Consider the following 25,482-nt stretch of genomic DNA (forward strand, 5'->3'; position numbering starts at 1 on the left):
GCCACCACGCTTTGCTTCTCTTGTTTTCTTATGTACGTATTAGGCAGAACACAAATAACAGACAAGATTCTGCTTGCAGCATTTGACATATGTTAGTAGATATGTGATTAATTACAGCAGAAAAGCCACTGGAGACTTAGGAGTTCTTGGGGATTCTCCTACTTGTCCAGGTTCCATGTCCAGATTTAAGTAGCTCAAATTTGATCCTCTAATCATAACTCCTTTTACTTGGACAGGCTGATAAAGCTTGAGGTGATTTGGGGAAGAAGTGGCATGTAGTGAAAATATCACTAAAAATCTAAATGTTATTTCTGAGACTTATACTGGAAGTTAAGATATATAAATCCACCCTGACAAAGTCTAAGAGTAACAATTGAAACAACGGGACATGCATGGTTTTGTGCTTTTCAGTTTCCACTGTCACTTCTTAGCACACTGATGAGGTTTGAGTCTCCCCAGTAGTTCACCACTATGTGGAAAGAGAAGTTTGTCTAACAAAATGTGAGAGCGGCACAAATCAATTTCAATTCAAATATAATAGGATGAGAAGACTGAAGACAATGTCATCATTCTATATTTTTATTAAAAAATAAACATTGTAATTTTTTACATTTTGTAAATTTGTTTGGTTATCCTTGCATAGAGGCCATACTAATCTCTGTTGCTCAAATTTTAGTATATGTGCCACAGAATTGAGCACAGTCATATGCCATAAATGTTCCCTTTTTAGGCTTAAATAACTCACCAACTAAATCTTTGTTTTGGCATATGCCCTCACTGAATGGCACTTGCAAATCCTAATTTTAACAAGGCCCTTTATTGTCAGAAGATTTTAATCGAGTTAGCTTTCAGAAAACATGACCTGCCATTCTAACTTAGGGATAGAAAGGTGAACTCTTTAAGGAAGACTCACAGGAGGTGTGCTAGAGAAAAGAATGTCCAACCTTTCTTTCAAGACTAAGGTGGCTGCATTGAAGAGTAGCTTTCAAGCTAAGAAATGGACTCTGCGGCCGCATGGGGGAAGCAACCTATACCTCCATGGCCAAACTGCAATTGTGCATTTTTGTGTGACATTTGTGCTTGCACAGCCAGGCTTGCATTAAGATGCAGTGGGCTGAATGATCAGGAGGGAGCGGTCCAGGGCGTGGGGAATACTTCAAGTTACATTCTGTGAAAACATCAGACTGTCAGAAGGCCCTGATGGTCCGTAGGGGGGTTGGGGAGGACTGAGATGAACGCTCACACATGTCAGCATGAAATAACTGCTGACACAAATGGAACATGTGCAATTTTTTAAAAAAGGTGGCATCAAATAACAGGCCAAGAGCCATCCCTCTTGGCATCTTAGACTGCTTTTTTCTCTCCACTTTGGCTCTTTGTTGAGTCACTTCCATCAGGCAAGGTTCCATAGGATAAGCCATTTGAATCTGGCTGTATTGGGTCCAACATTTGTTTCCCTGTGGAGATAATAATCATAAAAAAATCTTTTGAACTCTTTTAGAAGAAAATGTCCTAATAATTTCTCTTCAATTTAGGTCACATTTTATTCCTTGAAGAAAAAAATATTATGTGGTCACCCTCCACACTGAAAAGATAAATGTCCAGGAAGAAAAGGCCCACAAAATCTCCATGTTACCTGAGATGTGGTCACACACTGTCCACATGAGAGAGCTAGCTGTCTGTACAAAGGTGGGGCAAGCAGGAGAATCATGGGGAATCATTCACTCATCTCTAAGCCTTTCTCCCCAGGTCTGTGTCTCTTTTTTTCATGTAAAATACAACAACACAGAAAAAAGAGCACGTGTCTGTGGCTTTGAACACTGTTACTGATCTTATGAGCCTTTCCAGGGGAAAACAGTGAGAAATAAGTAAACCTTCTCTCCTAGCCAGATCTATTTACTACCAAACATGAGCTCTAAACAAGCCATCTGTAATGCACAGCGTTGCTACAGACGCCAATTCTAGCACTGACTGCTCTTGGTTGAGAAGACGGCACACATGGAAAAGAGAATGCAGAGTTCATTTTTCTATCTTTGGGAGACTTTAAAGGCTTTTTTTTTTTTTTCTTTTAAGGTGTGACACTGGATCTGGGGAGATGGCTCAGCCACGCAAAACATGAAATGTTTGAAAGGGCCTGACTTGCCCTAAGTTTGAGTCCCCGCCCTCATGTCCCTCATGGGCGGGAACATGCATGCTTTAACCCCAGTGCTGTGGGAAGCAGAGACTGAGGAATTGCTAGGACTCACTGGTCAGCCAGCCTGACCAAAAATGGCAGCTCCAGCTTCAGGGAGAGGGCACACAGATGAGAGACGGAGGACACATGTTCAGCTGCACACACGTGTATATACCGCATACACATCCACATGCAAAAAAAAAAAAAAAAGGCATGATGCTAACAGCTTGATGGGCAAAGCTCTGAGGTTATCACTGCTCTTGTGTGGCAATGCACAGGTCACCCTCAGTCCCCAGCAAGGCTGGGAGGTAGGAGGGCAGGGCTGAGCTGGGCGGTGGGCAAGGACACTGCAGGGCATTCCTTGGCTCTGGACTTTGCTTTTGTTGTGTTTATGCCCAAACTGGGTTTCTCAGTGGAAATGAGGACTGGAAAGATGATGCATGTTGGCTTGGTCTCCATGAATGAAGTAAAGAGGAAGAGGAAGCTAATTCGTGTCTTGGTGACTGCGGTGATGTCACTCCTGGCACCATAGTGGACAAACCACCCCAGTCTTCTGCACGAGTGATGTTCCTTAGCAACCTGACCTCTGCATCTTCAGAAGCTCTCGGGACAGGGATGTACCAGGCCATCTCCACGCTGTTCCCTGTCCTCTCACACTTTAAGGAAACCCAGTGAAGAGATTCCTCAGGTTAACCACAAGAACTCATGAGCCATTCTTTTCCTAACCTTTGTTTTATGCAAATAGAACATCTACAAAGTATTAACATTACACTGAGAATACTTTCTTTGGCTTCATCATTAAATGTACCTTTTGAGGTAAAATTATGTTTTTCTTATATTAAGATTCAATATGATGCCAACAATTATTATTTACAAGGATGAAAATTTCTATTATAAATTAGAGAATATATACATATATATTTCTTTATTTACCAGGAATATTTCCAAAATCAATGTAGGACTGTTGCAGATGTTCCTTTTCTCTATTTCTTGTTACCAAAAATACTCCAAGGAATGACAGAAAGCACCTGTAAGAAAACATTAGCAAAGAACACAGCCATACTGAAACCACTGATGGTATTAGAGAGCCGAGCTCTATATTCTGCATGATATAAATGCCATTGGTTTTGTTTATCCTGTTTCTCAGGGTAAGCTGTCTGCAACTTGCCTTCATTCTTATAGCCGATAATATTTGTGCCCGGAACCAAGACTTGGGAAGCTTCCAATAAGTCTCTGCCCCAGGTTTTTACCATCTGAGGGCTAATTTGGGTTTGAAACCCTTTGCATAGACACTAGGTCTCATTTACTACCCATGCATGCTCAGACCCATTCCTGGCATGCAGCATGAGTGAGAAACAAGTTATTCCTTCATTTTCTAAGAAATCTCCTTGTCTTTGGCCATAGGAGTAGTCATGGTTTCCAGACTCCAGAATTATGGCCTCACCCACATGTCTTATGAAATTGAATTTTCAAGATAGATGGTTTCCTATGCTGAAAATAGTCTAGGCTCAAGCTTGTATAACAATGGTTATGCTGAATACCAGATAAAGAAGTAGCTAAGCATTAATGGGGTGTTGGCTAGAGCCAATGCAAGCTTCTAAATATTGGCAGCCATCATCAAGGTTCAGCTCTCTGCCAGCAATCTAGCAATGATGTTCACCAAACCTCTAGGAGAGGTCAGGCTGGGCCCCTTCAACACAAGGCAGGGAGATTTCCAAACTGAAGTTATTAGACCCAAAGGTAGGGATCTGGCCCAGCCTTTTATTTTGGGAGTTCCTAGTGGCATCTATGGTCCTCAAACTAACCCAGGCGGTCCCAAGGGCATGGTGGGTCTGATATAGTATCAACAGGCTATGGAGTAACGACAAAGGCCAGTGGATTTGGCTGGACTTTGGCTGGAACTGAAATTCTCCTATGTTTCAGGGCCCTCAGAATATCCACATGCCACAAAGCCAAAGGCACGGAACCCCACGTGGGGTGTTAAGTTGAAAAAGATGTTTCTTTGAAGAGCTCAGGAAACTGATGTTTTTTATATTATTTTCCAATTTTCTATACTTCAGGTATGATGCCAAAAATCCTATATAAAAGCAATAGAATTTCACATACCTCACCTCTGAGACATCTACTCACCCAAAAAAATATATAAATACAGTGAGTAAAGCAGCACCAAGGAATTCCTGGTAAAATATGATCCCTATATGGGAACAGAAAACAAAATTAATCTCAGAGAAGCATATTTATAATAGCTACACATTGTTTTAAAATTACGTTAATAAATTTTTCTTGGTATGGCTACCCTTAAAATGGACATTTAGTTTAACTTAAAAGAATCTGTAAGTAATACTTACATTTTATTTTATGTTTTGGTTTCTTGAGGTAAGATCTCACTCTAGCCCAGGCTGACCTAGAATTCACTATGTAGTCTCACGGTGATCCTCCTACCTCTGCCTCCCAAGTGCTGGGATTAAAGGCATGTGCCACCACGCCCGGCTCATACATTTTAAATTACTCAAAAAATTTATCCAGACTGGTAGACTTCATATAATGTGATTATCGTTATTATAAAAACAACACAGCTGACATAACTTTTGTCAGCAGAAATTTCTTATCTACTCCTAGATTTCCTCCTTGGAACATACCAAAGAACAAATCTTGGTGACCATTTTCCATTTATGGTTTCAGGTCAGCTTCTAGCAAGCCTAGCCTGAGGGTCTGTGTGGACACAGCAGACCCACCTCACGCCAGCTGCAGCCCTGTTGTCATTCCTGGCGGTGCCCTGTGGCCTACAGGCCTGTACAGGTGCCCACATGGTCCCTGGAGGGTACTCTACTTTGGGGTGTTGCATCTTCCATTTTCCTCTGTGGCATTCCCTTTCATCTCCTTCCTCTGGTCTTCCCCTCTATGCCACCAGGGAAAAAGTATGTAATTTGCTCTGGTGAGCTTTTATTTCCCTGTTAGTCTCAGTGATTTCTTCTTCATTTAAAGTCCAAAAGATTTTCTAGAGCTTTTATTGAATAAGAAATCTTTCCACCTGAAAGTAGAACTTTGTGTGCATGCGCTGTTAGCTTTGCAAACTGGTTAGCCAATATTTATTAAGTGTCTTTAGGTGCCACTGTTGTAGGTGCTGGAGACTCTCTGGGGAGCAGGAAGCACCCCATTCTCAGGAGAGATTCTTCCTCAGTCTCACCTCACCACCTTACCTACAGAAGAAGCCTACTACAGGAAGAGCCACACCCAGTTCTAAAGAATACTTCTCAAGTGAATGAGCATTTCCAAAGCATTTCTCATGTTACCATGTCCTTCTTTGTAGTCACCCTAATGTCTTCATGTTATTCTAAGTGGATGAACTGCAATATTACTTTCTCTAAGAGAACTTTAAGTTGTATTTTAATGTTTGCTCTTTAGTAAAGTAACAGTGAACTTTTTTGTACACATATCCCCCATTGTTTCTGGATTTTTATGTCATTAGAATGAGGTTTTAGAAGTGGAATTTCTACTTCAAAGAGAAGAGACTTTAAAACATTGTATGAAGCCAGGCATGGTGGCACATGCCTTTAATCCCAACACTCGGGAGGCAGAGGTAGGATGATCGCCATGAGTTTGAGGCCACCCTGAGAATACATAGTGAGTTCCAGGTCAGCCTGGACCACAATGAGACCCTACCTCAACCCCCCCCAAAAAGTACAAAAATATACATAACATAAAATTTACTATGCTAATCCCTTTTAAGTGCTCAGTTCAGTAGTGTTAAACATATTGACATTCTTGCATCAATTTGCAGCATTTTTTCATCTTAAGAAATTGAAACTATTCCTACTAAATATCTCATTCCTTCTGCAGTAACCACTATTTTTCTGTTTCTATGAATTTAACTCAAATAAGCAGAACTATACAGCATTTTTTCTTTCTTTCTGTGACTGACTTGTTTCACATACAAGTAAGGTCCTGAGGTTTGTCCATACTGGAGCATTTATTAGCCTTTCCTTCATTTTAAGAGATGAATAATCTCCCATTGCATGTACAAATCACATTTTGTCTATTCATTCATTCGTTCATCTGTCAAATCTGTCAGTGGGCACTTGGAGTGCTCCATCTTTTGGCTACGAATGTAAACATAGAAATATGTTTTCAATACCTTGCCCTCACTGTTTTTATTTGGTATATACTCAGAAGTGAAATTGTTGTATCATATGGCAATTCAATTCTAAAACATCTTGAGGAACTGCATACTGTTTTCCATAATGGTGGTACCACTTTATGTTCTGCCAGTGGCGCATGAGTTAACACTCTAGTTCCTCCACATCCTCTCTAATATCTGTTATTTTCTGCTTGTAATCGTAGCCATTCTAATAGATGGGAATCCCTATTGGATTACACTTCCTCAATAATTAATGTTATTGAACACCTTTTCATATGCTTGTTATTTGTTTAGTAGGTTCTTTAAAAACATACTTATTTGAGAGAGAGAGAGAGAGAGAGAGAGAAAGTGAGAGAAACAGAGTGCACATGATCATGCTAGGGCCTCCTGCTGCTGCAAACTCCAGATGCCACTCTGTACATCTTGCTCTATGTGGATCCTAGGAAATCAAACCTAGGTTGTCAGGCCTTGCAATCAAGTGCCTTTAATTGTTAAGCCATCTACCTAGGCCCATTTAATATCTTCTTTGCACAAATATCTCTTTAAGTTCTTTGCCCATTTTTTTTTTTTTTTTGTTGTTGTTGTCTAAGCATTAGCAGTACTGCCCTCACGAAATGTTCATTGGACAGTAGCGCAACCCCAAGAAAAGGATGGTTGTCTTTGCCCATTTTTAAATCAGGTTATTTGTGGTTTTGTTGTTAGCTTGTAAAATCAGATTAGAAACATTTTTTAAGGCAGTAAATACTATGGAACTCAGTTCTAGGAGGGTGGTCTCACCTATCCAGCACTGTGAAGGTATCTATAACAGTGTAGCCTGGTTTATACTGGCTATTGCAATAAAAACTAGTTTCCTAATTTGGAAGGCAAAAGTGATATCTATTTTAACTTTAAGCTATATCTTCTGATAGAGGTAGGGAAGAGAAGCTAGTCAAAAAGTTCTACTTCCACATGTAACACCAGATGAACTGTTACCATTTCCAGAAAATTCTAGCATTCTTGATTCACCAATTACTCAACATGGTAAGCATCAAGACACAGCTCTGTTGTCCTGGAGTACATTCTACTCAGGAAAATGCATTCTTTATACAAAGTTCTGTTAATATCATTAGGCTGTATGTCATGCCCATAACTTTTGGCCTTATTTTCATTTTTCAGTAATAATAATGAATACACCAATACACAATCTTTTCTCACTTTCACCAGAAAGGATTAAATACTATAAAAATAGAGGCCTTGAGCAGGGTGTGGTGGTCCATGCCTTTAATCCCAGCATCTAGGAGAAGGCCAAGGTAGGAGGATTGCTGTGAGTTTACGGCCACCCTGAGACTACATAGTGAATTCCAGGTCAGCTTGGGCTAGAGTGAGACCTTACTTTACCCCTCCCTCAACCCCCAAAAATGATGTCTTGCAATATAATCTTTTTCTTTGTGTATAAGGTTCCAGAGTGGGATTAGATGTATTAATTACTTTAAAAAATAATTGCTCTCTGGCCTGGGCCAGGCCTGGTGAGACTCCTGTCAGCTCAGCACTCAGGATGCAAGGACAGGAGGATTGTGAGTTAGAGGCAGCCTAGACTAGATAGCAAGTTCAAGACCAGCCTAGGCTACAGAGTGGCAATCCAAGTGGCAAATGCATAAACAAACTAGTGAACTAGGGTCTATCAATGTTAAATTAGAAATGACCTTCTTTTTTTTTTTTTCAAGGTAGGGTCTTACTGTAGCCCAGGCTGACCTGGAATTCACTATGGAGTCTCAGGGTGGCCTCGAACTCACGGAGATCCTCCTACCTCTGCCTCCAGAATGCTGGGAATAAAGGCATGAGCCACCACGCCCGGCAGAAATGACCCTCTTGAATCTACTGTATTTGGTATGGACCAAGTTTTTATTTATTTATATTTATTTGAGAAAGAGAGAGAATGAATGAATAAATATGGGTGTGCCAGGCCTTCAGCTACTGCAAACAAACTCCAGACACATGTGCCACCTTGTGCATATAGCTCACATGGGTCTTGGGGAATTGAACCTAGGTCCTTTGGCTTTGCAGGCAAGCACCTTAACCACTAAGCCATCTCTCCAGCCCTGGGCCAAAAGTTAAATTTCTGCATTTCACATTGTATTTACAATATGAAAAATGTCCATTAAATATAAGAACTGAAATTCTGGGAAAAGTACATGAAGACATCAGATGTACTAGTTTCTACACTCATTTGCCAGGCCTTTCTTAGAATGCTGAGTTGGTTTGGGATCCATTCTCTCACCAATGTGAGGAGAGACCAATTTAAGAAAATGAGGGTAAGCCGGGCGTGGTGGCACACGCCTTTAATCCCAGCACTCAGGAGGCAGAGGTAGGAGGACTGCCGTGAGTTCGAGGCTACCCTGAGACTCCTTAGTGAATTCCAGGTCAGCCTGGGCTAGAGTGAGACCCTACCTCAAAAACCCAAAAAAAAAAAAAAAAAAAAAAAGAAAAAAGAAAAGAAATTGAGGGTGTTTGCCCAGAGGCTAAACTTGTGAGGACCTTTCAGCAGCTTTGGCTAGCAGCAGGGCTATCCAAAGCAGGATTCAGCTGGCTCAAGGCAGAGGGCACAGGGGAGTTTCACCCAAGTAGAGGATGTGATTCAGGCACCTTAGAAACTGGGCGGAGGCTGGGGTCCTCTGGGCTCAAAGGTTCCTTAGAACCTAAACATTCCTTGTTATGTCTTCATTTATGCTTGTGGTGGGGAAGGAGTCACCCACTCATGGAAAGCCGAGACTCACCTGCCACAATGGCACTGGTTGTAAAGAAAATATGGTTAACTGGCACCACCGTCGTCGCAGCATAGAGCTTCATGGCTTGATTCAGGAACCTACGGCAGAAGGAATTTACTGAGGCTCTGGCTTCGAGATGCTCCGCAATGCGTTCACCATAACCTCAAGAAATGCGTCTTCTGTAGCACAACTATGAAGGGAGAGGAAGTGCAGCGAAAGGGCATTTCCAATCAGCAGTCATAGCTTATATGCATCTGATGTATGAGATCAGATGTCAGGTTTTATGGTCTGTTTAAACCAACAAGAGTAACAATGAAAAGCAATTAATCATATTCTGAGGCCACAGAAGTTTGAGTTGGAAGCGATTCAAGCTGCTGGACCAGTATCACACTGGGGCTGATTCATTAGGATAGACCCTAGAATCTGTTAAATATCATATCTGGGGAACAGTATAGCTATCCACTGACAAGCCACGTGCCAAGAAAGAAGATGGAGAAGCAAAGGAATGTTTAATGTTTTACAAACAATGTTCAGGGCTCCAGCTGCATAGCACATGTGGGAGCTTAGCTTCTTGCTTTGGTCCCCGGCGAGCATTCGAGTTCCCACAGCAAGGACTAGGGGTGACTCGCATGGTGGTTACTGGGGTGCTTTCGCAATGCACTACTGCTCAGGGCCTACTCTAGAGCAACTGACCTGTCTGCGGCATGAAAAAAATTATTAGGCGCAACTGAAATTAAAAAAAAAAAAAAGCGATCTCAGGTGTGTGCTCATATGTTCAAATACACCTCGGAAAATGTGAGTGGGAATCTGAGGCAGGAGACCACATCTTTACTGTGTGACAGGCAGAGGGAGGGAAAGCAGCATGACAGGGTACAGTCTACCTTCAGCGATATCTGTCATTAAACCCACGAAGCACAGTATAAAGATAATCACATTAATCACCAAGTCTCAATGATATTGGAGCAGTACCAATGAATTCGGAAGAAAGAAAGAAGAAACACAGCGGCTCTGTTCGAGGATGAAATAACAGGCACAAACACTGGGTTTCTCCAGTAACCCTGAACAGACCTTGACCAGGACCCACATGCAGCCCAGAACAGTCACACTTGTATAGTAGCCTGCAGAAGGAACCGCTCACATTTGCAGCTTGGGTTTGCTTGCCAGCATTGGGGTGATGCTTTTGAACAGCCTTTTGGGATGAATAGAAAACTGGCCATCTCAAGAGCCCCTCACAGACCCAGGTATAATCACAGTGTGAAACTGGGGGAAGGGACTGAAGCAAATGGAGGTGAGGGTGGGGAGCAGAAATTAAAATTGTTCCATCTCACTACTATTGGGACCCAAGAGAAACATAAAACAGTCATTCTGTAATCCCATGGGTGAAGAGGACATGCTGGCCAAGGATGCAAAGTTCTGGGGAAAGGATTTTCCTCCCGGCCAAACGTCTGGTTTTGTCCATCTCTGGGCGATTAATGAGTATGAGCTAAGAATGGAGGTGAAGGGTTCATACATTTCCTATATTTAGAATGAAATCCTGGACGTGGACCTACCCCTGTGATTTATTGCTAATGACAACCTGTGTGTGATGGATATTAATTACAAGCAGAAGCGCATCAGGAAAGCATCAGAGCGCACTTGGCTGGATGATGGCCGCACTGGAGAACGCGCAAGACGTGAAGGCGATGCTCAGTAAACACTCAGTCTGCATGGGAAGAAGAAAGCCAGGCATGTCGGCCATGGAGAAGCGGAAGGCCCTTTACCTTGAGAAACCCACTGCATCTAAGTTCTATTGCCATCTAAAGCCAATAGAGACTAACGCTCAGGGAAGCAGAGGCATGCTGAGAGATCATTGAGTACACAGAAGCTAACTTACTTGACTTGGAAAACACAAGATGCTATCATGATGATAAACATGATATAGAAGATGGGGTAAGTTAGTTGCATTTTATCCGTCACAGAAAAAGTGATCATGCCTGAGACAGCTTTTACTGAAATAACAGTCATTGAGGCTGGAAAAGAGAACACAGACAAAAAACATACTTGAGACACACTTACAGATTCATACCTTACGTTTACTTGGGAGAGTGACAAACATGCCACTTATGCTTTAAGAATGCCTTCTGTGGGCTGGAAGGATGGTTCAGTGGTTAAGGTGTTTGCCTGCAAAGCCAAAGGACCCAGGTTTGATTCCCCAGGACCCACGTTAGCCAAATGCACAAAGGGGCGCACGTGTCTGGAGTTCATTTGCAGTGGCTGGAGGCCCTTGGTGTGCTCATTCTCTCTCTCCCTCTCTCTGCCTCTTTCTCTCTCAAATATATATAAATAAAAAAAACAAAGTAAAATTAAAAAAAAAAAGAATGCCTTCTGTGAAGCATAGGGAAGCAGAGCTGTTATGCAAGCTGTGTAGGACTCTCAACTGCTCAAGTCAGCCAAATATTGGCTTTGGGGCTAAGTGTCTATTTATTTATTTATTTATTTTTTAAATTTATTTATTTGAGAGTGACAGACAGAGAGAGAAAGACAGATAGAGGAGAGAGAGAGAATGGGCGCGCCAGGGCTTCCAGCCTCTGCAAACGAACTCCAGAGGCGTGCGCCCCCTTGTGCATCTGGCTAATGTGGGACCTGGGGAACCGAGCCTCGAACCAGGGTCCTTAGGCTTCACAGGCAAGTGCCTAACCGCTAAGCCATCTCTCCAGCCCTATTTATTTATTTTTTGAGGTAAGGTCTCATTCTAGTCCAGGCTGACCTGAAATTCACTATGTAGTCTCAGGGTGGTCTTGAACTCAACGGGGTACTCCTACCTCTGCCTCTGAAGTACTGGGATTAAAGGTATGGGCCACCATGCCTGGCTAATTTTCCAGTTATCCCTGTTGAAAGGCTGCTGTGGATAGAAAAAGCAAAAGTCCTGTAGTGAGGTAGTATGTCAGATGGTCCCTATGGCTTCAATAGGAAAATAACAAAGCATAGTGAACATTTTAAGGCTAAAAGGTGGAGAGTGGAAAGCAGAAAGCGCTTTATTCCATAAGCTTACCAAGCATTGTACTAAGACCGCAGGGAAGTCTTTCTTTTGGTAGGTGCCTGGACATTTCCTTAAAAATACTTTGTGACAAAGATAATAACAAGAAGCAAGACCATGGCTGAGCATTCCCGTCTCAGATTGAATCATAAATCTAAGACTTACTTCATATCTACTTACTTTCTAAGCTAAGAGGGGCCCATCCCTTATGGAAACTAATTTTGCACAGGTCTGGATAGCAATTAAGAAAAAAATTTACTTGAAGAGGTTGAAAGCAATAAATATTTTCTTCTCACATGTCTGTCTGTGTCAGATTCTTTGAGATTATGTTGCAAACAGTTCCATAGTTTATCTGAAACCTCAGAAAAATCACAAATAATTTTTACATAAAATCAAGTAATTATAAGTCAACAGCAACGTGAACAAGAAGTACTCCTATGCTGCTTTGGTTTGCTTGGTTATAATATATTGGAATATTTTCCTTTTTAGCTGTTGAATAGATAATATATATTTATACAAAAAATATGCTTAAAATAGTGAAAAGCCATCCAAGAAGAGCCTCCCATAATTTCCTTTTCTAGAGCCTGAAAATATACTTTAGCTTGCAGGGCACACTTACAAATTAGGTATTTTTTTTCTAGAAAAAAAATCATAATTACCAGAGGAGACAAGGTTCTAAAATGAATTCCTAATTGGAGTAAACAGGCCCTTACAAACAGGCCCTATTCTATCTTCATGTGCTTTTGACCTGGTCTTTTTATAGATTTGAAATGTCATATCAGACTGACTAGGACAACAAACATATCCTAGCTTATCTAGGAATTTTAAGCATCTATAAAGATTTGTATGTCATGTGGTAGTTAACTTTGTAGGTCAGCTCTTCAGAGACCTTGATTTCCTCCTAAAACACTTTGCCTGAAATTGGAGCACAATGTGGTTACAGTCTTGTGGTCTGAACAGCCAGGTCTCCCAGAGGGGCAATTAATGGAGAAGGAGTTGAGCACACTGTTCCATTAGCCCCAGGACCTCAGGATTACAGGGAACCTGAAAGGTCAGCTAATTTAACCACCATATAATGTAAAAAAATAGCAAAAACAAAAACTAGAATTCTTTTTTTTTTTTTTTTTTTTTTTTTTTTTTTTTTTTTTTGGTTTTTCAAGGTAGGGTCTCACTCTGGTCCAGGCTGACCTGGAATTAGCTGTCATCTCAGGGTGGCCTTGAACTCATGGCGATCCTCCTACCTCTGCCTCCTGAGTGCTGGGATTAAAGGCATGCGCCACCACGCCCGGCTTAAAAACTAGAATTCTTCATAAAGCTGCTAAATAATCAATTTTCATAACCAAGCATTATACTTTGGAAGCCTATATAATCACTAGCTTATTAGTTACTATTGATTTTAACTCTTTAAAAATATTTTATTTTTATTTATTTATTTGACAGAGAAAGAGGGAGAGAGAGAGAGAGAGAGAGAGAGAGAGAGAGAGAGAGAGAGAGAACACTCCAGGGCCTGCAGCCACTGTAAACGAACTCCAGATGTGTGTGCCCCCTTGTGCATCTGGCTAACGTGGGTCCTGGGTTTTGCAGGAAACATCTTAACCACTAAGCCATCCCTCTAGCCCTGACTGTTACTCTTTAAGTAACTTCTAGGCTAGTGTCAAGTAGTTCAAAAAAATTTTTTTTTGTTTTGTGTGTGTAGGGGTACCAAGGGAGGGTGGTTGATAAGAATAGGTAGAAAACCTAAATTGTGATGCAGTCACCTTATAATGTGTGTGTGTATATACATATGCAAAGAAAAAAAGTCTCAAAAACTACATTAAGATATTGTTAGTTATCTATAGCACTGAGGATATGAAAAAACTTTAAATTTATTTTTCAAAGCCTATAAAAATACACATGTTTATCAAATTAGGAAATGCAAAAAAGCCTGGAAAGCAAAATGAAAATCACCTATAATTTCAACACTTACTCTCAAGTCATTTTTACCACTTAGGCACATCATTATTTCTCTCTGTGCAAGGAAGAATGTATCACAACACAGGAATTGTACAGTATACACCACTTAGGAACCTATTTCTAATTACCATTAAGTATTTTCTATGTTGCAAAGTATTCTGAAGCCTTTTATTGGCTGTCAGGAATGCCGTGTATAAAATGTATAATTTATTTTGACAATTCCCTATTTTTGGATATTTAGTTTGAATCCATTTTCTCTTATTATTAAAAACGAGGCTGCAGTGAATATTCTTGAACATAAATCTGTCTATCATTCTGACTATTTCTTTGGAAAATCACCTGAAGGGGAATTACTGTGTTGACAGTTATGGTGTGAAGGCTTCTGAAATACCCTGGCGAACTGTCTTCCGAGGATGCCAGTCACATTGTCACACTGTTGTTACAGTGCTCCATTAACATGTACTTTTAGTTTTCCAGTTTTCTCTCCTTGTTTCTCCTCTCTCCTCCCTTGCCCTCCCCTTTCCTCTTTTCTCCTCCCTTCCCCTTTTCTCCCTCCCCTCCCCTCCCCTCCCCTCTTCTCCCCTCCCCTCCCCTCTTCTCCCCTCCCCTCTTCTCCCCTCTTCTCCCCTCTTCTCTCCTCCTCTCCTCTCCTCTCCTCTCCTCTCCTCTCCTCTCCTCTCCTCTCCTCTCCTCTCCTCTCCTCTCCTCTCCTCTCCTCTCCTCTCCTCTCCTCTCCTCTCCTCTCCTCTCCTCTCCTCTCCTCTCCTCCCCTCTCCTCCCCTCCCCTCCCCTCCCCTCCCCTCCCCTCCCCTCCCCTCCCCTCCCCTCCCCTCCCCTCCTCTCCCCTCCCCTCCTCTCCCCTCCCCTCCCCTCCCCTCCTCTCTCTTGTCCTTTTCTTTCCTTTGTTGAGGTAGAGTCTTACCCCAGCCCAGGCTGATCTGGAATTTATTTAGTAGTACTAGGCTGGCTTTAATCTCACAGTGATCATACTACCTCAGCCTCCTAAGTGCTGGCATGAAAGACATGAGACATCATGTCCGGGCTCTTTTCTTAATTATCAACAATAAACATACATGTATTTTATTGTAACACATTATGTTTTTTTTTTCCAACAACTCTGATCCCCTTTTGAAGTTTGGTCCTCTCAGCTTATGCTAAGTTCTACCAGTCCTCTTGGAAGGGTTAGATCCCAGATGAATGTCTCCTGGTCACAGCCACAGCCAGAAAGATCTCATTTGCTAATTTTGCTTTGACAACCAGAGTGTGCTAAGACTGGAGCAGAAGATCCTGGCTTTCCCAGTTTTTTAACCCTCACAGGGACTATGAATAGAGGTTTCAGATTAGCTTAAGAAAGAATGTCACAAGACCACCATTAACAATGTTCACCACACTGTGCAACAGAACTCAAAAATCCAAACAAAAGCTGGGCGTGGTGGCACACACCTTTGATCCCAGCACTCAGGAGACAGAAGCAGGAGGATTGCTGTGAGTTCACGGCCACCCTGAGATGACATAGTGAATTCCAGATCAGCCTAGACTAGAGTGAGACCCTACTCGGAAAAACCAAAAATCAAACCAAACCAAAAACAAACAAAAAAAATCATTCCCCTCTAAAAAAAAACCCTCATCATATTTCTCCCAACAGATTCTGCTGACATTTAAAAATCATTAAAAAAAACTAAAAAAAAAAATTTCAACAAAAAATAATACTTGAAGTAGATTTATCTACCTTGATTTGATTATTCCAATGGTGTCTATAAATCATAACCTCCCTTTGTCCAATAAATGTATACAAATTGTCAACTTACAATTAAAAATACATGTGTATAAAAGAAAGGACAAAATCACAGACAGAAGACAGCTACTTGCTAGAAGCCTGATTTCCTTTATTCTGATTGCCTTCTTTTTCTATTTTTTTAAAAATTTATTTGAGAGTGACACAGAGAGAAAGAGGGAGGGAGAGAGAGAGAGAGAGAGAATGGGTGCGCCAGGGCCTCCAGCCACTGCAAACGAACTCCAGACACGTGCACCCCCTTGTGCATCTGGCTAACGTGGGTCCTGGAGAATCGAGCCTCGAACCGGGGTCCTCAGGCTTCACAGGCAAGTGTTTAACCGCTAAGCCATCTCTCCAGCCCTTTTTCTATTTTTTTGAGGCAAGCCTAACAGATTGGCCCTATTTTTTATGTGAGAGAGTGAGAATTGGTGTGCCAGGGCCTCCAGCCACTGGACTTGAACTCCAGTTGCGTGTGCCTCCTTCTGTGCATGTGCAACACTGCATGGTTGGGTCACTATGCTTCTGGCTCATGTGGGACCTGGACAGTCAAACATATGTCCTTAAGCTTTGCAGGTAAGTGCCTTAACCACCAAGCCATCTCTCCAGCATTAATTTGCTTTTTTTTTTTTTTTTTTTTTGAGATGGCCTCATTTATTTAACCCTGGCTGGCCTTAAACTCCCTATGTAGCTAAGGCTAGCTTTGAATTCCTGATCCTTCTGTCTCTACCTCCCAATACTGGGATTGCAGGCATGCACTACCATGCCAGGGTTTTATATCTTTTTCTAAGTTCCACTTTTGGTCTATCACACAAACAATACTATAGTAACAATAACGAAAACACTCTACCTGTGCACTTCCTCTTCTTCCCATTCGTTTCCAGCTTTACCTAGTATGTGCTTTCAATCACAGTAAAGGGAGGGGAGTGTGTGCTACCTTCCCCTTTTACATAACACTATGAATTTTTCAAAGATGCTACATGGCTCTCATAGCCTTTTTTCCTTGTAAAAGTCACTAATTGTCATTGTAAAATACTCTGACATCAAGAAAAACATAGTGTAGGAAGGCATCTTTTTCTCTAGTATTTCATCATCATGTTAACATGCCTTTTTAACATAGTGAAATAATTACCTATTTCCTTCTTTCATATTTCTCCAGCTTTGTTAAGGTATCATTGAAAAAATAACATTGTATAAAATTAGGTATTCAACATGATACTTTGATACATATGTGTGTGTGTGTGTGTGTGTGTGTGTGTGTGTGTGTGTGTGTGTAAACACAAAAGTATTATCACACAAGGCTGGTAAATCACCTTACATTGTTATCATTTTTGTATATTTAGAGTGAAACTATTTAATTCTTCCAGAAAAATCTGAATATAATACAGTATTATTAGCTACAGTCATCATGTCATATTAGAGCTCCAGTATGTATTCATTCATCTTATGACTCAACATGTGTACCACTTGACCAACATCTCACTATTTCCCTTCTGACTCATTAACATGACAAATTCTGCTAATGAATTTCTTTCCCTAAAATAAATCAGATTTATTTATATTTATTAGTTTCTAATGTCAGTATGAACTAATGAGTTTCATTATGGCATTTTCATACATGTGTCACTGTACTTGAAATTAGAACAAAGTATAATGGATTTCTCAAAGGATCATCCTTTCTTAATTAAGATGTTTAGTGCATGCTCAGTGTTTTCAGTTCTAGTTAAAATATATATGGTATACATAAATGTTCTTTAGCTTCGTGGGACTATTCTGGCAAGAAGGGATTCATAACAATGTGTATAACTTACATGTAGAATGTAAGTAAAGAGTTATTAGTGTTACTGAGGGAAAGATCTGGTTTGCTTACTATCACTTGGTCATGAAGCATGATTTACTTGGGATTCTATTAGGTAATACTTCGCTTAGAATTTTTGAGTCAATATTTGGCAGTGAAATTTGTTCTTAGTGCTGTATATTTTTCATATTTGGGATTAGTATTATCTGATTATGCTTAAAAAACAAGTTTCCTTTTTATGTACACAAATAGTTCCAACATCAACACAATCTATTTCATAAAGGTTTGAAGATGTCACCCTGGAGACTAAGCCTCATTCTTTTTTGGGTGATGGTTATTAATCAACCCCTTTTATTTCATTCATAATTCTTTTCTTTAAAATAAGTAATTTAAGTTTTATTTTTATTTATTTATTTATTTATTTTAATTTTTATTTATTTATTTGAGAGCGACAGACACAGAGAGAAAGACAGATAGAGGCAGAGAGAGAGAATGGGCGCGCCAGGGCTTCCAGCCTCTGCAAACGAACTCCAGACGCGTGTGCCCCCTTGTGCATCTGGCTAACGTGGGACCTGGGGAACCGAGCCTCGAACCGGGGTCCTTAGGCTTCACAGGCAAGTGCTTAACCGCTACGCCATCTCTCCAGCCCAAGTAATTTAAGTTTTATATAAACAAATATATATGACACATTTACACACATATATATATATATGTGCATATGTATGTACACACACACACATATATATATAATTTCATATCCAACAAGACTAATCAGAAAGAGAGCTGGTCCTGGAGGAGACCGCTGCATTATTAACACTGAGTGCTACTCAAGGGTGGCCTATGGGTCAGAGGAGTAGGTGGCATTGGAAGGATTCATGCTAGAGATCAGGGGGTGGGTGTGGCTATTTCAATAACTCACAGAGCTGTATTCATGCAAATGGACTATATCTAATTAGAACCCTTTGTAAAACCAACCTGAGAGTTTCTCTGAAGTCCAATTTGAATTAAAAAAAAAAACTAAGCTATTTTACACCATTTATGTTTATGCTTAGAACGTATATGTGATTTTAATTTTATTCTTTCATGTTTCTATTTCAGGTTTATTTCATTTCATATTTTCCTATGTATTGAACATTTGCTTGTCTACTGTTCTCCCTACATGGTAATTTGGAAAGAAAGAAATAAAAAGGTCCCTCTCTGTTCTTTTGATCAACAACACACCTGCATATGGCATAGAGTGCATGTGTTTCTAAAATTAACCATCACAAACACAAATCCTGCAGTGCAAAGTAGAGGACTAGCTGGTGCGATAGAAAGATGCAATCCCCGGTCTCATTAACATGGGCTGCAGCATGCTCCACTGTGAGTATAACCTGCAGAGTCATAGCAAACAGCACACTGTGCATGGGCCAAATTACTGGCAAAGAACAGTAAAGGGAGTTTTGAAAAGGAAGGTTCTTAAACGTATAGTAGATCTATGGTTCAGGCATATGTATGTGTATGACAGAAAAAAAATCGCATGTATGTATATGAGAGAGAGAGAGAGGGAGTGAGCAAGAAAGACTGAGACAATACACTGAAATACAGTTTCTTCTCTAAGCACCAGATTTTAAATCTTATGAGGCACTGCTAAGGAGAAAAGTAAATGGGCTGATTAACAAGAAATGAAAGAAATGTGGTGTTCAAGAAAACCAGACACACTACTTATATTTAAAGTTCATATTAGCTACATTTATATTATTTTTGAAAAATGTAAATCAGATTGATTTTGTTAACTAAGTTCTCACCCAAAAGTTTTACCTGAGTTCATTCTTTTTCTTCCTTTTGGTATTTTTTAATTAACTAAAAAAAAACTCTTCAAAATTTCTGGTAAGTGAAATTATCAGAGGTGAACCTCAAGTATTATTTTAAAAAGAGTATGTATAAATTGAGAAGTGGATATGCAAAGAATAATTTTGACTTTTTTCTGAGGATGGGAGCTGGAAAACAGAAACACTGGAAGATGAACAGAATGTTCACGGGTTTCCCTTCAAACTTCATTTATGAGCTCACATCACTTGACTAGAGAATAAGAATGAAAAATATTCTTACCAAGAAGTGCCACCAGAGTGAGCAGGATCACGACGTGCTCCATTCCTTTCTGTTTGTAGAAATATAGGAGGATGCAGAAAAGCAGTATTTCTAAAATCTAAACAGATGAAAAGAGTCAGGTAGTCTATATAGCGTTCAAAATATACAATTATCTGTTTGATTTGAGGGCTGGGTGTGACCCAGGTCCTAGGGATGACTGTAAACATGGGACAACATCAGGAGCCTCAGCCACCCAGACCCAGAGCGTTCATGTCACCTGCTCGCCAGTGGTGCTGCACCCAGCTTTCTAGGCCTGGCCTCCCTGCGACTCCAGTCTCATTTATCTAACCATCACTTGACATGGAGCGCTAACATGGATAATGCTCAACTTTTTTTTTTAAAGGTTATTTTTTTTTAAATTTTTATTTATTTATTTGAGAGCGACAGACACAGAGAGAAAGACAGATAGAGGGAGAGAGAGAGAATGGGCGTGCCAGGGCTTCCAGCCTCTGCAAACGAACTCCAGACGCGTGCGCCCCCTTGTGCATCTGGCTAACGTGGGACCTGGGGAACCGAGCCTCGAACCGGGGTCCTTAGGCTTCACAGGCAAGCGCTTAACCGCTAAGCCATCTCTCCAGCCCTCAACTTTTTTTTTTTGAGGTGGAGTCTCACTCTAGCCCAGGGAGACTTGAACGCACTCTAGTCCCAGGCTGGCCTTGAACTCACAGTGATCCTTTTGCCTGTCTCCCCAGTATTGGGATGAAAGGTGTGTGCCAGCACACTGGGCCCACTTAACTCTTGATTCTCCCTTCCTACCATTCCTCCTCGGGCCTGTGTCTTGTGACCCCAGTGCACAAGCCCACAGCCCCGCCGCCTTCGCCCTCTGCTATTCGGCCGTCACCTCGTGGGCGCTCGGGCTTTACCCTCACCCCTCCACCACCCAGCTGCTCAGCAGCAGCAGAAGCAGCCACAGATTCAAGTTTATGAGATTGCTCTGACACAGGAAGAAACAGGGAGTTCAAATATAAACTAAATCTAGCTCCTCTCTTAGTCTCCTTTGGTTTTCAATCCCATTTAGATTAAAATCCAAATTCCATCCCCGGGGAACAGAGTTTGAGCGGCCACCTCAGACCTCACTGATGGTCCACTCTGGCAGCCATGACCACCCTCCTCTCTCCCTTCCTCTTCCCCTCTAGTTCTTTATGTCCTGATTGCTCTCCGTCCTGCACAGAAGGCTCTCACATCATTCTTCCATCTTCACACAATGGCTCCTTTTAGTCATTCAGCTCTCAGCTGAAATGTCACCTCCTCTTAGGTGTCTCCCCTGATTACTTTGATCTAGAATAGGCACCCAATTATCCTGGGACATCCTTGGCGTCAGGTTGCTGTAGCATATTTATCATTATCTGGTATATTTCTCGTTCACATTCAATATGTTTCTTCTGTCTTCTCAAGTGGACACAGAGGAAGGAGCTCAATAAAACAAGTAGCTTGTCCTGGCTGCCACTCTATCTCAGAACCTGTCACACAGTTGTTCACTCAGGTGCTATTTACAGAATCATTACACACCTTAGATCTATTAAAAGGAATGAATAGGGCTGATTTCTAATAAATAGAACATACAATACATAGTAAATGACTGAGTGGAAAATCATGCTATCATTAAGAAAATTCTAGTGCAATTTTGGATTCTGAGTTTAAAAAAAATATTTTATTTATTTATGAGAGAGAGAGAGAGAGAGAGAGACAGAGAGAGTGAGAGAGCGCAAGAAAATGGGTACACCATGGGCTCTGGCCACTGCAAACAAACTCCAGATGCATCTGCCTCCTTGTGCATCTGGGTTACGTGGATCCTAGGGAATTGAACGAGGGTCCTTTGGCTTTGCAGGCAAACGCCTTAACTGCTAAGCCGTCTTCTCCAGCCCGAATTCTCACTTTTTTAAAAGAGGATTTTATTTTTATTTTGTGTGTATGCGTGATGTATGCATGTGTGTGTGCAGATGCTCATGTGTGCATGGGCAGAGGGCAGAGGCCAGAGGAGAACACTGAGTCTCCCCTTGCATCACACATCTATGTATGTCCCGGAGAAGAAGTCTCTTCTTTGAACCCAGAGCTGCTGTTCTTTAGGAGTCACTGGGATTCTTGAATGTCAGTTCTTCACAGGCCGGGGCTTCAGGCATCTGTGAGCACACCCAGCCATTTACAAGGATGCTGGGGGAACTGAGCTCAGGCCCTCAGGCTTGCTGAGTCATTTTCACAGCCCCCATTTTCTTCTTCTTATTCTTCTTTTTTTCTTTTTTTTCTGATGTAGGGTGTCCCTCTAGTCCAGGTGACCTGACACTCACTCTGTAATCCCAGGCTGGGTTCCAAATAAGAGCAATCCTTCTACCTCTTCCTCCTTAGTGCTGGGACTAAAGGCATACACTAGCCAAAATAAACACCAGACACACACACTACTACCTTTTTTGTTGTTTTTTTTTCAAGGTAGGGTCTTGCTTTAGCCCAGGCTAACCTGGAATTCCCTATGTAGTATTAGGCTGGCCTTGAACTCATAGCAATTTCCCTATCTTTGCCTCCAAGTGCTTGGATTAAAGGTGGGCACCATCATGCCTGGCTGTGTTCTTTTAAAATTTAAATTTTTTTTTTGCTACCCTTAAAACCTGAAACCAAGCTAGATGGTAACCTTGTGCTGAAAGATAAATATAAAGATTTACTTTTATGACAGTTGGCAAGTACACATATACTACCTTTTCTTTTTTCTTAAAAAAGTTCCCTGCAGATACCTTCCAGGAAGTTGTTGGCCAGGGAGGTCCCTGATGCCCCCAAAACACTACAGGCCATTGCCAAGGCCCTTGGTTTCCCACCAGGAATAGTTGGTAAGACCCTATTGCTGAAGACTCCACATATTTGGGCTGCAAGGCCACTGAAAAATCCTGCTGGAACTGAGCTGATAACCTCTTCCATGTAGACCAGCTGACAGAAAGCTGGAAGAAGCCATTCTGCACACAGTTCAGTGGGAGAGAGAGAAATCATCAGTGAAGATACTCAACAGTGGACACTGCAAGCCTTATATTTGGCCAGGCCAAATGAGCCAATAGGTGCAATAGTGGCATGTCTGTCATGGTGGAAACCAATTGCCCTCTAATTGGACTGGAGGCCCACTCAATAGGAATACATTTCTGATACTGGAAACCTAAAACAGGGGTAGTCATGAGCCCTAGGGGTGTAACGTCTGCTGCTGTCTGGCTAAATGTATGTACTATGCTCATCAAACTGCCCAGCAAGCACTTTTCTTAATGTTCATTCCTATATATACACATATATTTTTAAATTGTTTACATAGATGCTTTATTAGTGTGTATACACATTTTGTTAATAAACATAAATATGAAAAATAAAAGACAAGTTACTCAGGTGGAGGAAATGTGGTATTCCAGGAAGATGCACTATGATTATCCTGTAGCCTCCCCTTTGTTCTCTGAGGCCACAGGTGTCTTGGCTTCAGGATTACAAACTTAGTCTAAGTAGTGTCTGAGGTATCTGACAGGTTGGATGAAGTGGACACACCTGACTGTAGCATAGCAGACTAGTGGTCATCTCACAGAGGTCACTTATGATAAGGGAGGGGCCAGAGGCTCCTGGAGAAAACTTTATTTTTTGATATATATGATAGAACTGTGGTGGTTTGTTTTATAATTAACATGACACATTTCCTCTAAACTCTTTTTTTTTCAATTTTTATTAACATTTTCCATGATTATAAAAAAATAACCCATGGTAATACCCTCATTCCTGTATATTAATTCTACTCTCACTTTTGGTAGAGAACCTTCTCTTTTCAGATGGCAGTGACCTTGGGATGACTGAGAAGGCATCATGGTGCTGAGAAGAAGTGACAGGAGTGCTCAGCAGTGTGATATCTCTAACACACCTTCCAAGGTTCAGGGTCTATTGTGGAAGAGGTGGTGAAAAGAATGTAAAAGCCAAAGGAAGGGTAGGACTCCTTACAACGTGCTCCTCCAGACACAAAATGACCTGGATATCCATGACCTCACAGTGCCTGACACTATCTACACAAGACCATCATAATAGGAGGAAAAGATCATGACATCAAAATAAAAGAGACTGATTGAGAGGAGGAGGAGTTATGGTGGAGAATGGAGTTTCAAAGGGGAAAGTGGAGGGAGGAAGGGCATTGCCATAGGATATTGTTTAAAATCATGGAAGTTGTTAATAAAAAAATAAAAAAATAATTCCCTGCAGTCAAGAACTTCACTATCTCCAGTAATGAATTTTAATTATAGAGTCCTCTCTACATAAAAGTTCTGTATGTCGGGGTGTTTTCCTTTAATCCTCTGTGGGTATGGGAGGCAGCAGGATGGATCTTCCTCACTTAGAAGGCTTTTCATCTAATATGGGAGATTAAATCATCGTTTGGACTTTTCTTCCCCTGATAAATTAAACTAATTATTTTTGATTTTTCTTATAGGACTTATTTGCTAGGCCTAAGATTTGATTGAGTTGCCCTACAACAGCTGCTAAGGGGCATCTCTGTCTTTCCTAATCCTAAAGCTGGCATCCTAACATTGGGTGTTCCAGTCTCCAAACACCTGGTCAAGAGTTAACAGGCAGATCCTCTCAGCCTGGTGTCCTTTAGGCGCAGGTCTGAGTAATCACTGGATGCGATTGCAGTACAATGGCACTGTGTTCTTACTGGAGAACAGACAGCTCTCCCTACATTAATTTACACAGCACGGTAGCTAGACTTGGTAGCTAGGCTTACCTATATGCTAACTCTTAATTTTGGTGGTGGGGGATATAAGAGTAACTAAAAGGCAGCATTAAAAATCATATAGACTCCTTGCCCCCCCCCAGTTACAGTTCTGTAAAAACCAGTACTAAAAATCATACAGACTCCCCTCCTCATTCCATCTCTGTCACTTCAGATAAATAAAACATGAGTCCTCATTATTCATAGAATGACTATCGTGGCACTGGGTTCTGCCTTGTGCTAAGAGGTTACACAGCTCCCAGGAATAAAATATTCAAGCAGTATGAATGAATGTCAATTCTTTTTTCTCTCTGAAATGATTAATATTAAAGAAGCTGTGATTTCACAGGTTGCTATGCCCCAGGAAGAGACTGTATTACTGATTGCTCTCTACAAGGTCAGAAATAATAACAGCTCTTACTGTGAGCCCACTGTGTCCTCAGGATCCTGCTTGTATTAACTCATCAGTTTCTCAAACCATCTTGGAGGCTGGATGCTATGACCAGGTGAGGAAACTGAGGCTTGAGGGTTAAATGACAAAGTTCCAATAGGCAGCACTATGGCTCCCTTAAAGAGGGCCATGCCCTAAATCCCCAGAGCATGTGACTACATGGCAAAGGGGCTTTGCAACTATGATTAAGACCATCGACTTGAATCACTTCTTGGCCTTTTGGCTAAGATTATGGACTTGAGATGGGGATTCGAGTGGCCCTAAAACAAGCACATGAGTCGCTGGAAGCAGAGTGCCTTCCCACTGTAGTCAGAGAGCTACAACAAAGGAAGATCAAACCAAGGCCAGCTGGTGACACATGGGAGCAGAAAAGGACAAGGAGACAGACTCCTTCTGGGAGGCTCCGGCAAGGAGCTCAGTCGGCCAGCATCTTGATTCCATCGAGTGGGATCTGGGTCAGACTTCTGACCTAGAAAACAGCATGGTAATAAATTTGTGTTGCTTTAAACCACTAAGTTTGTGACAATCTATTATGGAATTAATAGCAAACTAAGGTTTTGGTGCCTGAAGCCTTTCCAGAGGGAATAGAGACTTCAA

The 25,482-nt window shown here is 41.3% G+C and overlaps 1 protein-coding gene and 1 non-coding gene across 2 annotated transcripts in view; both read right to left on the reverse strand.

Annotated features, from left to right (window-relative positions):
• Positions 1-563: 563 nt before the first annotated feature.
• Nipal2 (NIPA like domain containing 2) overlaps positions 564-25,482 on the reverse strand; it is a 99,947-nt gene continuing 75,028 nt past the window's right edge. Inside the window, exons 6-11 of the mRNA XM_004662976.2 lie at positions 19,685-19,781; positions 10,929-11,064; positions 9,065-9,153; positions 4,304-4,367; positions 3,107-3,201; positions 564-1,457 (exon numbers count right to left, since the gene is read on the reverse strand). Coding sequence (XP_004663033.2) covers positions 1,345-1,457; positions 3,107-3,201; positions 4,304-4,367; positions 9,065-9,153; positions 10,929-11,064; positions 19,685-19,781 — 594 coding nt within the window. The 3' untranslated portion in view covers positions 564-1,344. The remainder of the gene's footprint in view (positions 1,458-3,106; positions 3,202-4,303; positions 4,368-9,064; positions 9,154-10,928; positions 11,065-19,684; positions 19,782-25,482) is intronic.
• LOC123459181 lies at positions 6,836-6,966 on the reverse strand. The gene has a single exon (XR_006636083.1). It is a non-coding gene; the product is annotated as a U4atac minor spliceosomal RNA (small nuclear RNA).

The sequence above is a fragment of the Jaculus jaculus genome, chromosome 2 (genome assembly GCF_020740685.1).
Source record: "Jaculus jaculus isolate mJacJac1 chromosome 2, mJacJac1.mat.Y.cur, whole genome shotgun sequence".
Lineage (NCBI taxonomy): Eukaryota > Metazoa > Chordata > Mammalia > Rodentia > Dipodidae > Jaculus > Jaculus jaculus.